The sequence below is a fragment of the Garra rufa genome, chromosome 5, assembly GCF_049309525.1.
Source record: "Garra rufa chromosome 5, GarRuf1.0, whole genome shotgun sequence".
NCBI classification, from domain to species: Eukaryota; Metazoa; Chordata; class Actinopteri; order Cypriniformes; family Cyprinidae; genus Garra; species Garra rufa.
This window is the reverse complement of record NC_133365.1, coordinates 50,274,874-50,290,444: the sequence shown is the minus strand read 5'-3', so window position 1 is coordinate 50,290,444 and position 15,571 is coordinate 50,274,874. Positions and strand designations below refer to the sequence as shown.

The 15,571-nt window shown below is 33.7% G+C and overlaps 1 protein-coding gene across 2 annotated transcripts; it reads right to left on the bottom strand.

The window, feature by feature from the left end:
* Nucleotides 1–1,443: 1,443 nt before the first annotated feature.
* paip1 (poly(A) binding protein interacting protein 1) lies at nucleotides 1,444–14,572 on the bottom strand. 2 transcript variants are annotated; one of them, XM_073840418.1, is made up of 11 exons: nucleotides 14,255–14,572; nucleotides 12,098–12,219; nucleotides 11,827–12,024; nucleotides 10,475–10,587; nucleotides 10,169–10,280; nucleotides 8,691–8,816; nucleotides 8,310–8,416; nucleotides 5,764–5,881; nucleotides 5,615–5,669; nucleotides 4,346–4,424; nucleotides 1,444–2,298 (listed from the first exon to the last, which is right to left on the bottom strand). In XM_073840418.1, exons 1-11 carry the CDS (start codon nucleotides 14,391–14,393, stop codon nucleotides 2,214–2,216), a joined length of 1,254 nt encoding a protein of 417 aa, XP_073696519.1. In that variant the 5' UTR covers nucleotides 14,394–14,572; the 3' UTR covers nucleotides 1,444–2,213. The 2 variants fall into 2 exon arrangements, with proteins under 2 accessions (XP_073696519.1, XP_073696520.1); XM_073840419.1 differs by lacking the exon at nucleotides 14,255–14,572 and adding an exon at nucleotides 13,724–14,224.
* Between the last annotated feature and the right edge of the window lie 999 nt (nucleotides 14,573–15,571).

Sequence of the window (15,571 nt, the reverse complement as noted above, 5' to 3'; positions counted from 1 at the left end):
TAATTGATTAAAGTTTATGTAAAAAATGTGTCCCACATTTTTCATGTCACTACCGAAACAGTGTATGTTGTAGTCCACTGGCCGAGATTGATGCATGATTTATGAAATTTATGATCAGGAAATATTTCTGTGTCCCTCTCTCTATTATAGATCAGTGGTGTTATCCCATAAAATTGTCACTACCGAAATGGGAAAAGGTCACACATAATCCTGATATTTGGGGGAAATAAACAAAATTTTAGTACAGTTATGCACCACTTTTTTAGCATTTTATTTACAGATTATTATTTGTGAATTCAAAATCTGTAATGCGATGTGGCTGCTATCAAAGCATTACTGTCACTACCGAAAATGTGCGGTCACTACAGAAACATGGGATGTTTCGTCAAAAATAAAGAATACTGAATTATCAACAAAGATGTTATGATAGTTTTTGGTTCAATATTTAAACTAATGAATCTTACTTTGAAAACAGTATGATCAACTTTTTGCCTTTTTACAAAAAATTGCATTCAAAATACATCAAATCTCATAAATTACATTTGAAATATTGAAAAATATTTATTTGTTATTAATTTACCTCTACAAAAATGTTAATAAAATAGCAAAAAAAAAAAAAAAATTACAATGTAGATGTAAGCAAAATCTTAATAGGTTAATATAACCCTTTTAAAAAAAATATTATTGCTGTTCGGTAGTGACAAATTTGGAGAGAGGCCAAATATTCCAAAACTTTCTGAAAATACAATATGAGAATTAACTGCACAAATACTAGAAATGTGTGCCTTGGATATTATACAATTTGCATACATACACATTATTTGGAAAAATACTTTTTTCCCCCAAGACGTGTAACTCTGACTTTGGACCAATTCTGTAGAATGGCCCATAAAATAATTTTTATATAATTTCATATATAATAAATAAATGACACGATATTAGCACACATAAATATACATATTTATAAATAATAAATAATATGTACAAATATAAATATTTATAAATAATAATAATAAATAATATTTTATTATTATTATTATTTTGGCATGAAATACGACCTGGCTATTCATATTCTACTTTTTATTAACCTTGTTGCATATAAACAAATGTTTACTGAATATCAGTTTCTTCACAAAGGTACTGAACTCTTTATGGTATCACTGATAAATCTAAATTAGCTTTTTTTTAACTTCCTAAATCCAATCCTTTTTTCAGATTTTCAAAAGCCATATAATAAAGTTTATATTTAATATTATATTCCACTGACCTAAAATAACCCTTAGTTGAGTGGTCAGCAGGCTTGAATAAAATGTTAACATATTACAGAACAAGTTGGAGAGCATCTCATCTAAAGCTCATTGAATTGAAAAATAACTAAATAAATCAGGACTATCATCTCGGGTCACTTTGATTTCTAGGAAATGCAAAGAGACAGTGTTTTTATAAAGATTTATTGCAGGCAAACAATGCAGTAAATAATATTTACAACTATAGTAAAATAAACATTCCTTTATGTGGGATCCATGAGATGTTGGTGATGAGAAAAGTTCTGTAAATCACAGTGGCGGATGAATCTGTGTAATCTCCCAAACCTGTTCTGAGCATTTGACACACTTAACGTGGAAACTTTATTCCTGCATTCGAAAAACCCAACCGACTGTAAAGTCAGGGTTCCTTTGTTCTTCAAACATGTGCACTGACTGAAAATAAAACTGTAAAAAGGTTTAAGGAGAATCTGAATAAGGAAGAACAGTAGTATTTTATTTTCTTAAAACGTTTGTCTTTCTCTCCGAGCTCTTCAACTCTACATGGCAAAGCCTTGAGGAGTAAAACGCAAAACCCAGTTTCTCCTACATTTAGTTGGATATTGAGCAGTTAAGTTTGCAAACAAACCACACGTACACTTGATGATGCTACTCTTCGGCTCACATTAAAAATCTCACTGCAAACTTTTTTTTTGGGATGTTTTTTGACAAATCAGAACACGCATAAAATAAACCTCACAACCCAAATGCCAAACCGATGGCAACTTGATGGCCTGACGGACGTGCCGATTTTGCTGCGTTACAACTAAACAGTAATCCCAGCCATTATAGCCAAGAAGTGCTTGCTGAGAAATTAAACGAAAATCAACCGAAACATTCTTGGTTTCGCCCGCTCTGAAACATTCCAGCTGGTCGGGTGTGGCGTCAACATGACCATCTCGCAGCGTCTCATTTCTTTCCTTTCGCGTCCGACTCCATGCAAAACCTCTCGAACGCCTCCTCGATCTCTGGATCCATTTCATCCTCATCAAAGCTGCAACATAGAAGCATTCCTTCATAAGTGTATGGAAGCTTGGTTTCCAATTAAACAAAAAAATCTTAAAATATTGACTTTTTTCCTTGACATTCTGAGTATCTACACTACCAGCCATTTTAAATGTTTTTTAAAGAAGTCTTTTCTACTCACCAAGCCTGCATTTATTTTATCCAAGGTACAGCAAAAGAGTAAAACTTTTAAATATTTTTACCATTTAAAATAACTGTTTTCTATCTGAATATATTTTAAAATATTATTTATTCCTGTGATTTCAAAGCTGATTTTTTTGCATCATTACTCCAGTCACATGAGCCTTCAGAAATCATTCTAATATTCTGATTTGATGCTCAAAAAACATTTATTATTAAGTGTTAATCCCCCCCCCCCCTCCAAAAAAAAAATTATACAGACTCCAAGCTGGTATAGTGTATAATGTTCAAAAACCTTTCCATTTCAGATAAATGCTGATCTTTGGATCTGTTTTAAATATTGATAATAATAATAAAAAATGTTTCTTGAACAGCAAATCAGGATATTAGAATGATTTCTGAAGGATCATGTGACACTGAAGACTGGAGTAATGATGCTGAAAATTTAGCTTTGATCACAAAAATATATTAAAAATACATTCAAATAGAAATGACTTTAAATAGTAAAAATATTTCAAAATTTGGGATAAAATAAATGTAGGCTTGTAAGCGGAAGAGACTTCTACTTAAAAAAATAAAAATAAAAATAAAACTTTTGACTAGTAGAGTATATCACAATTTTGAATTTCCTGCAATTGTGTGGGGGAAAAAATCTTAATTGTGAAAGATGAACTTAAACAAATTGTAAGAAAAAAAGTCAGAATTCTCAGATAAAAAAATCTTGATTTAAAAAAAAACTACAGAATTGTCAGATGTAAAAGAGTAAAAATAAATTAAACTAATTAAAAAAAGAGAGTATTGCAAGTTTATATCAGAATAAAAAAATCTGAACTGGGACAACTTTTATTTTAATAAATATTTTTTTAAATAAAGTATTTTCTATGTTGTATTAAATACAGAAAGTACTTTTATAGAGCAATTAAACTGATCATTGCTGCTTTTCTTACTTTAAAATTGTAATAATACTTCTCAATATTACTGTTTTACTGTATTTTAATCAAATAAATGCAGTCTTGGTGAGCATTAGAGACCTTATTTTAAATATGTGACCTGGGACCACAAACCAGTCATAAGTGTCAAATTTTCGAAATTAAGATTTATACATCATCTGAAAGCTGAGAGAAAAAAAAAAACTAAATCTAAAAAAAAAAATGCCTTTAAACTTGTCAAACTAAAGTTCTAAGCAATGCATATTACTGATATATTTACGGTAAGAAATTGACAAAATATCTTCATGGAACATGATCTTTACTTAATGTCCTAATGATTTTTGGCATAATAGAAAAATTGATAATTTTGACCCATACAAAATGTATTTTTGGCTATTGCTACAAATCGATAATTTGTAGCAATAGCCACAAATTATTTGTGCTCCAGGGTAACATATATGTAAATGTTACTGAACAAAGTTAATTTACATTAACTTTTCTTTAAATATGCATCGATTAAATCTGTGTCTAAATTAATCAATATAACAGTGGATAACTGTACTGTGAAACCATGAATTTCTGATTATGTTCATGCATTCCTTCATTATAAGTGCCTTTTTTAATAAATATTCTGTCATAATGCACATTGTATTAAACACAGAAAGTTCTTGTAAAACTCATAACATGAATGACAGTCTCCCCCCGTTGGCTGGTCTTTGTTAACTGCTCACATCCCATCCAATGAGCTGAAGACTATGCTGAATAAGACAGGTCTTGCTAAGCCGCCCTCTCTGCCTGGACTGCTGACTTCACTAAAATGAGCTCTTTGACTCCCCCCAGCATCATTGTGAGGAGGACAATTACTGGAGTTTGAGCAGAGGGAATGGTCACACCAGGGCTATTACAGTTAACTAAAACCATAAAGAAAAACTGTGTTACTTAAAATAAATAAAAATAAATACTTACGAATCATTTCCATTCTCTTCATATGCATCAGGGAAGTAGTCTTCTCTGTCTAGAATCTCCTGATATTTGTCCGAGTATTCTGTGGTGGAAAAAATAAAGGTTAAAAAAATAAAAACAAAAAGTAATGCAAGTCTTAAAGGATTAGTTCACTTCCAGAATAAAAAGTTCCTGATAAAACACCCCCATGTCATAAAAGATGTTCATGCCTTTCTTTCTTCAGTCGAAAAGAAACTTACTATTGGTGAGAAGTAACCAGTAACTATAACCAATTACTTTTTTAAAGTAACATGCCCAACACTGCTTTTTCCTCAGCTGGGATTGTGTAGAGCTTTTGAAGCTGCAGGGAAACTGCAAAATTTGGACCTTCAACCCGCTGATCCCCATTGAAGTCCACTATATGGAGAAAAATCCTGGAATGTTTTACTCAAAAACCTTAATTTCTTTTCGACTAAAGAAAGACATGAACATCTTGGATGACACAGAGGTAAGTAAATAATCAGGAAATGCTTATTCTGGAATTGAACTAATCCTTTAATAGTCTTAAAATTTAGATTCTGTTTTTCTTATCAGTTTGAACCTGAACGTGGCGTCTAACTGTGCGTTCACACCGCCGGCGGCGAGAGCGTCAAAGTGGCCGGAAGTCATTCATTTTCAATGTGAGCCGGCGGCGAGAAGCGGCGAGAGCGGCGCGGCGCGTTTTGGGCGGTGTGGGCGTCGGGGAGAGTTGAAGTCAGGTCAACTTTATGGTAATGAGCTATGACGCGGCTCGGCGGCAACCAATCGGAATGTAGAAGTTCACCGCTGAGAGGTTTCAAAAGAACGCAGTCCTGTAAACTTGGTTCCGGCCACATAAGTTCCCAAGGAAAATGGAGGAGAAGTTAATTATTGCTGTGGCGGGTTTCCCCATAATCTACGACGTGTCCCTGTTTTTAAGTTTGCACTTAACCATGAACACAAAACCCACACCATACAAATGGCTTTTAATTAGTTTATTTCGTTAGCAAACATGTAACTACAATTAAATTCAATTTCTTATTTTCATGTTTAAAATATTTAATATGGTTAACTAACTTACATCCAACTTGTGGTCAGTCTGCACAAGATCGACATGCTTGTTTGCTTTGCGGCCGCTTTAAATACAAGATCAAGCGTTCGATCGTCAGAGCGTCAAGGAATTTTTCTACAGCGTTGCTTGCAGGGCGGCCAGAGCGAATTTTGACGCTCTCGCCGCCGGCGGTGTGAACGCACAGTAAGTCTGTAGATACTCACCAGGATCCGCTGCTGTGAAAGGCGTCCCATCTGCTGTGTAGAACGTCGGTTCATTCTAAGGAGCAAAACCATGATATAAACATTAAGAGAGCCTACAAAACATTAATACAGTCACAGATTACATTTGAATTTTTTTTATTATTACGCACCATAAAGTAGTTGGGGTCATTGTCAGGTGTAGCGTCACTGGTTACAGCAGCTGCTTGAACTCGACCCCAGTTACTGGACCGCAACTCCACCAGTTTCAACAGCATCTGCCTGACATCTCTACAAACGCACACATAAACACAAATAAACAAACAGATACATTAAATATCAATAACCCAAATTTTGCGTTATTTAATTTAAGAGCGTTCACACTGACAGCGATATTCAGCAGCAAAGCGAGTGAAAGTTAATGATTTCCAGCATCATGAGCAACAACAAATTAGGGGTGGGAGAAAAATAAATAAATAATCGATTCTCTGATGCATCGCGATTCTCTCTTCAATTCTGAGCTTGTTTTTTCCCACATATGGCACGTGTGCACGCTAGAGACGCGGCGGGCTTCATTGCACAGAATTTGCACTGTGAGACATGTGCACATTGCTTGACAATGTGTGCTTCCACCCATCAGGTTTTTACTTTAGTTATGCTTTCATTTATGCAGTTTAGAATGCAGTACTATAAGATCCACGAAACTCGCTCACTGACACAATTTCACGTGTGCTTTGTGTGTGTTCGTCCTAAAGCTTGATTGCGGCTGCGGTTAAATGCACTTGCAATTTTGAATACATTTATACGAAATTGATTTACAGACTGTCACATTTCAGTAATTTAAAGGTTGTATCAGCGATTTCTAGCCTAAAACATGAAGTGTCAAATTCAGCTGACCTTTATTCACGATCCGCTCGCTGCCTGCCCCATAAATTGTCTGTGAAAAAACCGCGTCTCTCTGGTCAGCCTAGGGTCCGAGATATGCCAAAAAAACAGTCGGCGCTATCAACTATTCCACAGATAAACAAACCGTGTTCCAACCAATCAGCGTCAGGGGGTTCGTGTTGTGGACTTTCGTACTGGTGCAGGGATGTGAGGGAGGCGGAGCGAAAGTCCACAACACCAAACTCCTGACGCTGATTGGTTGGAACAATGTTTGTTTTTGCTGTGGAATAGTTGATAGCGCCGATTGTTTTTTTGGCATATCTCGGACCCTAGGCTGACCACAGAGACGCGGTTTTTTCACAGACAATTTATGGGGCAGGCAGCGAGCGGATCGTGATGAAAGATCAGCTGAATTTTACACTTTATGTTTCAGGCTAGAAATCGCTGATACAACCTTTAAGCCCAGGTTTCTTTGACAGTGGCATTCAGCTAATCTATATTTTTTTGTCCCTTGTTTCTCATTTTTCTCTTGACAATGACAGGACTGGTGAGTTTGCTGGCCAGTCAAGCACACCAACACCATGCTCATTTAACCAACTTTTGGTTGTGGGCAGGTGCCAAATCCTGCTGGAAAATGAAATCAGCATCTTTAAAAAGCTGGTCAGAAGAAGCAACTTCATGCAACATGGGCTATGAGCTTCTCCATCTTCCTCCAGACTCTAGGACCTACAAGGAAATACAAAACTTGCTCTCATCTGAAAAGAGGACTTTGGACCACTGGGCAACAGTCCATTTCTTCTACTCCTTAGCCCAGGTAAGATGCCTCTGACGTTGTCTGTTGTTCTACGAATATGACAACTTTTGCTAAATTCCTAGACACGTCTGTGTGTGGTGGCTCTTGATGCCTTGACCTCAGCCTCAGTCCATTCCTTGTGAAGTTCACCCAAATTCTTGAATGCTTGACAAGCCTCTCACGGCTGCGGTTCTCTCGGTTGGTTGTGCATCTTTTTCTTCCACTCAACTTCCTGTTAACATGCTTGGATACAGCACTCTGTGAACAGCCAGCTTCTTTGGCAATGAATGTTAGTGGCTTACCCTCCTTGTGAAGGGTGCCAATGATTGTCTTCTGGACAGCTGTCAGATCAGCAGTCTTCCCCATGTGTAGCCTAGTGAGCCAAACTGAGAGACCATTTTGAAGGCTCAGGAAACCTCTGAATGTGAGCCAAATCATCACAATTAAAAGAACCAAAGAACTACTTCAGTCTGTGTGCACTGAAGTTATTTAATACACAAATTTAACAATTTGAGTTCAATTACTGAAATAAATGAACTTTTCCACGACATTCTAATTTTTTGAGATGCACAATATATAAAATGCATATGAAAATTTTGCCATGTGCAGTAATATTGAGAACTGAGAATGTGACGAATCGTGATATTTAGTTGATAATAAAAATTGTAATTAAGAAGATTGTGAAGATTCAAACCCCTACTTTTAAGATGGAAGTACTAACATACAGAGATTCCAACTATAAACAAAAATCATAGAAACTGCAATTTTACATTTTCATTTACATTTTCATACAAGTGTCTGAAGATTTCCACCCCTGCAAAAATGTTGGCGTAGCAACTCAACTTCATACAAAAAGTACTAGTATATTTCAGTATTACTGAAATACTACTATAGTTCTATTCATATTTTTTATATTTTGTTTTCATATTAATTTCATATTTTAGCAATTTTGTTGCGTTTTACCATTTGCGGTACAGTTTTAATTTTCTATTCTAAAGTTTCCAAAAAACAAACTATTGAATCATTGTCTGACTCACTCACCGGCTACATTTGGCATCCAGCAAAACTTCTTCAATCTTCTTGATTATGTCATCCATGTGTGACTGGCCTTTCTCCTTCCATGTGTCTTCCAGAATGGAACCACTCAGCTTGTCAAATCAGTAAAGTAAAACAATGCTAGTCAACATCAACAGTGTAGCACGACATTATTATCTGCGGATTAATTACTTATTTCATTTCAACTCATTGTATGAGTTGGCTGGCATTCCAAAGTCTTTGTTTATGTCAGGATTACTGTCACTAATGACCTTAAGTTGAGTCCTGAGGACACTTGATAACTCCTACAGACTTGCTCTGACAATTTGCTCTAAAACAGTACCATTTAGTGTATTTGCACTGTATAAGAAGAGGAATCCTTCAAACCTTGAGTAATTTAACAGCACACATTAGGTTGGGGTCTTCTGGGTAAGAAAATAAAGCATCCAAAAGATCCTTTAGCGCTCCCAGTAAGACAATAGCTCGCCCGGGTTTGTCCTTTCCACTTTTTACCTGAAAGACATTAAATAATTGAAGAATTGTAGTAGTTCATATTTTTGAAAACAGATATACAGCTCTGAATTCAAGCAGATACATATGTTAGGATTTATATACTAGATTATACCAAGGATTAGATCTAATACGTCTGAGCAAATTGCATAAAGCTCTGCTGTTGGGTTTATTTTGTAATGATGACTGGCTGACAATATACAGTATGTTATTATAAATTCACTCAAAAAAAAAAAATCAATTTAAACAAACAAAAATGCTTAGTTTAAATAAATATAAAATAAAAGAAAGAAACTGAACTAAAACAAGTTGAAAATTACTAATTGGAAATAAATAAACCAAAACTTAATAAATAAAATAAATTAACAATATATGTTCTTATGAATTCACTTAAATTACATTAAAAAACTTTAAATGGTTATAATTTTTAAATCAAAAAGAAATAAAAAAAATAAAAAAACAAAATACATGTTGTTATAAATTCACTTAAATAATAAAAAGATCTTAAACAAAAATATTTTTGTTCATTTAAATAAATCCGGAAAACGAAAGAAAGAAAGGAAGAAAGGAAGAAAACTAAAATTACTAATTGGAAATATATAAACTAAAAAAATAATAAAATAATTAAAAAAAAGATCTAAAACAAAAAGTATCTTTGTTAATTTAAATAAATCTGAAAAGAAAAGAAAAAAGAAAAGAAAGAAACTAAAACATGTTGAAGCACTAAAATACTGAAAAAAACTGAAAATATGTTCTTATTAATTAAAAACAGATCTAAAACTAAATAAATAAATACTTTTGTAAATTTCAATAAATCTGAAAAAAGAAAATTATATAAAAAGAAAGACTGAATTAAAAATGAATTAATTTTAATTAAAAAATAAATGAAAAATATGTTCTTATAAATTCACTCAAATCCAAAAAGATCTTAAACAAAAAATGTTTATTTACCAATTTAAATAAATCTGAACTAAAAAGAAAAATAGAAAACACTGAACTAAAATTAGGCACAGAAAATTACTAATTGGAAATAAAGTAAAACTTAAAAAATAAAATAAATGAAATCTAAAAGGTCATATTTCAAATGAACAACACAAAAAAGTTAAAGCACACAAAATTACAAACTAAAAATGAAACAAAACTAAAATTAAAATGAAACTGAAAATATCTTTAAAACATATTCTAAATACTAAAATAACACTCTACATTACTGTACATTATTGTTCATCAGACAGCTTTACATAATAAATACATTTTGGATTAGATGGATATAAATATTGATTTATATTGGTTATTAGACTGTATTCCAGAAAGCATTTTGTGGTAATAAGTGAAATGCACTGGTTGTGACTGACCTCCAGGTTAAGGTAAAGCTCCCCAAGAAACAGCACATAAGAGTGAAACCTTTTCTGGGTGTCTGGATCTCCTTTCACAGCCTGATCCCTCTGCTCAAACTGGTTTTGACACCTACACAAACACACAGAATGGAGTTTTAGGATAAATTAAACTAACAAAAATGAGACAAAATGAAACTGAAAGTAAAGGCTAAGATGGAAAAGAGAAGAAACTGCTGACTTTAAGAACCAAATGTCAAGCCATTTTTATCATGAAACACCCAGAAATTGGTACTTGGGCATCATTTTGCAAAACCTGAAATTTACCTCCGCAGCAGCAGCTGTCTGAAGTTCCTGCTGGCTGGACTGAGACGGAGCTGATGAGACAGATGGTTACAGAGACGTGCTCCTGTGTAGGCGAAGTTAGGGATAGACGTGGACTGTGGAAAACAAATGTAGAATCTTTTCAGTGGATTCATCTTAATAATAACTGCTAAATGCATTATGTTTTGATTAGGGTTAAGCAGACAATCAGATTAAAAATGGTATCACTACATGCTATATGGTTTGAAAACCAATACAGCACAGATCAATGATTTGAAAATGAACCATTAATTGACCAAATATAAAATGTACTTTTTATATAATAATATAATAAAAACACAAAGTGTCACAGACACTGAGCATGCAAAACACACTTAAAAAAGGCACAATTTATAATTAACAGTAGAGTTCATGGTGTTGAATTTAGCTTTCGGTGTCATTATTCATATCTCAGATTTTTAGATGCGTGTTCACTTTAGGTGGAAAAAAAAATACACTACCAGTCAAAAGTTTTTAGACAGTTTTGGACAGGTTTTTGAAGTCTCTTCTGCTCACAAAGCCTGCATTTATTTGATCCAAAAAACAGTACAATTTTGAAATATTTTTCTTTATTAAAAATAACTTTTCTGTTTGAATATATTTTAAAATGTAATTTATTCCTGCGATTTCAAAGCTGAATTTTTAGCATTATTACTCCGGTCACATGATTCTTCAGAAATCATTCTAATATTCTGACTTGCTGCTCAAAAACAGTATTATTTATTATTAGTATGTTGAAAACAGCTGAAGTAGATTTTTTTCAGGTTTCTGTGATGAATAGAAAGCACACAACAGCATTTATCTAAAATAGAAATCTTTTGTAACATTATAAATGTCTTTATCATCACTTTTGATCCAATTAAAGCATACATACTAAATAAAAGTATTAATTTCTATGATTTATTTCCCCAAAAAAATTAAAAGGAAAAATTATACTGTCTCCAAGCTTTTAAATGGTATAGTGTATAATATTAAAAAGCTTTTTATTTCAGATAATTAATAAATAAATGTATTATATTTTGTAATTTATTCATTTAATATTTAACACATTTGAAAATGCATTTGAAAAATATAATTTAGTATTATGCCTAAGTCAAAAACTTAGTTTTAACAGTATGATTTAAAATTGAATTATGTCATCATTCACTCAAAGTTCTGTTGCTTTCCATGTAAAAGACAAAAAATAAAAATAAAAATACAGCTTTTGAAACATTAGGGTCAGTAAACAATGACAGGTGAACTATTCCTTTAAACAGGAAGTTCTTGTTGCATTTTGACAGGTTCCCACACAAATCAGAAAGTCGTCAAAAGCGCACCTGTACGTAGATGAGCTCTACCAGCTCCTGCAGAATCTCCTCTGTAGTGACCCAGTTGTTCAGCGTATCTGTGATATAATCGATTTCTGACTCAAAGGACCCTGGAGATGAGTTCAGATGGCTTACAAAATCCTGAACGAAATCGGCCAATGAGGGCTCGGCGTAATATCCTTCTGACTCATCGGAATACACATCATCCTAAAAAGACAGAACATTAGACTAATTCCACAGTAAATTCACAGAGTGTTAAAAAAGAGCCACATAGACTCACCTGGAACGAGGCATAACTGCCCGGGACAAACTCAGGTGCGGCGGCAGACAATTTGGAGTTTTTCACAAGTGCATCTGCACCACTGCTGCTATTGTGTCCTGAAGGAATGGGGGATCTGCTCTCTGGATGACAAAGCAATTTAGATTGGCATTAATATTGAACAACTGTAGACACTATATACAGTAATTCCCATTTTGTGTTATTTCATAGTTTTGATGACTTTATTATTATTCTAAAATGTGAGAAACTGTGATGATAAAGAACAAGCAAGTACATCCATACATTAAACTCATTAAACACCTAATGACAAAACACATCTAAAATAGCCAGATGTGGTGGAAACTATGGTTGACTATGGTGCTTTGTACACTATCCATCCATCTTTGCATTCATTTATCTTTCTATGCATCTATTAATCTATCCATCTATTCCACCTTCCATCAATCTTTGCATCCATCCATCCATCTATTCATGAATGTATTCATCCATCCATCTATCCATCTTTGCATCCATCTATCTATCTATCTATCTATCTATCTATCCATCTATCTATCTATCCATCTATCCATCTATGCATCCATTTATCATCCATTGATCTCTGCATATATCCATCATCCATCCATCTATCTTTGCATCCATCTATCTATCCATCTCTGCATTCATCCATTTATCATCCATCCATCTTTCCATCCATCTGTGCATTTATCCATATTTGCATCATCTATCCATCTTTCCATCCATCTCTGCATTTATCCATCTTTGCATCCATCTATCTACTCATCTCTGCATTCATGCATTTATCATCCATCCATCTTTCCATTTATCCATCTTTGCATCCATCTATCTATTCATCTCTGCATTCATGCATTTATCATCCATCCATCTTTGCATCCATCTGTGCATTTATCCATATTTGCATCATCTATCCATCTCAGCATTCATCTCTGCATTTATCCATCTTTGCATCCATCTATCTATCCATCTATCTTTGCACTCATGCATCTTTGCATCTATCTATCCATTTTACATCCATTTATCCATCTGTCCATTCATCTGTGCATTTATCCATCTTTGCATCCATCTATCCATCTCTGCATTCATCCATTTATCATCCATCCATCTATCCATCCATCCATCTCTGCATTCATCCATTTATCATCCATCCATCCATCCATCTCTGCATTTATCCATCTTTGCATCCATCTATATATCTATCTATCAATCATCTATCTCTGCATTCATGCATCTATCCATCTATCTACCATCCATCTATCCATCTACTTATCTATCTATCTCTGCATTCATCCATATATCATCCATCCATCTTTACATACCTCTGCATTTATCCATTATCATCCATTCATCCATGTTTACATCCATCCATCTCTATCCTTTTCTGCATGTATACATCCATTTAACTAATGACAAAATATCCATCTTACCCATGCATCAATCGGTCTATTCATCTTCGCATCCATCTATCATCCATCCATCTTTACATCCATCCCTCAATCCTGCATCTATCATCCATACATTTATCCATCTATACATCCATCTCTGTATTTATCATCCATCCATGTATCTATCCATCCATTCATCTATCTAATGACAAAATATCCATCTTACCCATCCATCGATCTATCCATCTTTGCACGCATCTATTTATCTATCTGTCTATCTATCTATCGTCTCCTACATGCCTACAATCAACTTTTCTAAAATGGTAAAAATAAAATTTACATTGTCAAAGCGTTAATAATTTCATGAACACATAAATATGTTAATGTATTTGTAATGGCATTGTAAAAATCAGCTTTATTTTATCCAAGCATTACCTTATATCTCTACATCATTTAAAGTATTTGATTATACGCATACATACAAACACATTTACACACTTATAAACATGTAACTTAAATATGCATGTGCATGTAAACATTGACTAGCATTAACTGTCATCGACTGAAGTCACTCCTCCACAGGCTAATTAACCCAAATGCTCTGCTTTTTATAACCAAGGCCGTCTCAAAGGAAAGACAAAAAGACAAAGAAATGTACGTATATATCACCCGTCAACCCCCTCTGAAACCATTAGCTACTTCAGAGAGACAGTTATTAGCGGACTAGCATGTCAGCTAGCGGTGAACTTTACTTCACCTGCGTTGCTGTCCGAAACCGGAGGAGACGTCCGCGGCTGTCTGAGCGGCTCACCCGGGCTGAACAGTGAACTTTTGATGTCTCCAGCCTCCGATGAGGAGGAGGATGATGGTGTGCTGCTGCTGTTGTTGTTGTACATGATCTCGCTGATCTCCTCCGGCCGATCACAACCGTCTGTCGTCTGACGCGAATAAACACACGGATCAGATCTCAGTGGGCCGTTGAACACTACACAGGCAGCTTCTCTCTACAGTCTGCTTCTCACTTTCATGTTTACTATTTCTGTTTCTGGCATCTGGCCCTCTGTAAAGCACTAATCACTTCCTCAGTCATTCTCCAGAAATACAAGCTGATCAGTGGAGCACTGCCATCTATTGGAAATTATTGTCATCCTAGTGAGAAAATGTTGCAGTATATCATAGCTTCTCAAACAGATGTAGGCTATTTTAAGCTTTACTTTGACAGAAATCTGGCATGGAAACAATAGTTTACGCCGAAAATACCACAGATACTACAATTAATATGTATTTTACATGATTAGAGTACAAAATAGGTTAAAATTGTGATTTTTTTTAATGAGGTTTATCAGTAGAACAGTATGTTGGGGACTTGTTTAGACATAAATACGATTACATTTTTAAATTATTATTATTATTATTTTTTTTTATTAATAAACATCAAAATGAACTATGATAGAAAGAGTAACAAGATGGTGGATGACCTAGGATTCTCGACTCTGGCCCTCAAGATCCACTTTCCTGCAGAGTTTAGCTCCAACATTGGTCAAACTCACCTGCCTGTAACTTTCTAGCGTCCTTGATTGACCTTGATTAGCTTACTCAGGTGTGTTTGATTTGGAATGGTGTTTGGCACTAAATGTTGTTTTGTAGCTGTGGATTTACTGTAATTCATATAATATTGTATGATGTTTATGATTCTTATATTATTGTATAATATTTATTACTTATTAAATGTTTTTTTTTCCGTTTTAGTTTGTTTAATTGACATTTTAATTGTAAATCAGTAAAATAACTTCATTTTTAAATCAGTGTTTAAATGTTTATTTTTTAAGTGTTCAATTTATATATATTTTATTTCAGATGACATTATTAAAATATATATATATATATATATATATATATATATATATATATATTTTATAATTATTTGATAAAATTATTTAAAACTTAAAATAAAAAAAACCTAAAATATTAAGATTGTAATAGTCAACTAATATATATGTACTTCTCAAAAATTTAATATTGAGCATGATCTTTGATGATTTAAAATTGATTTAACAATGCATGTTAAAACTGA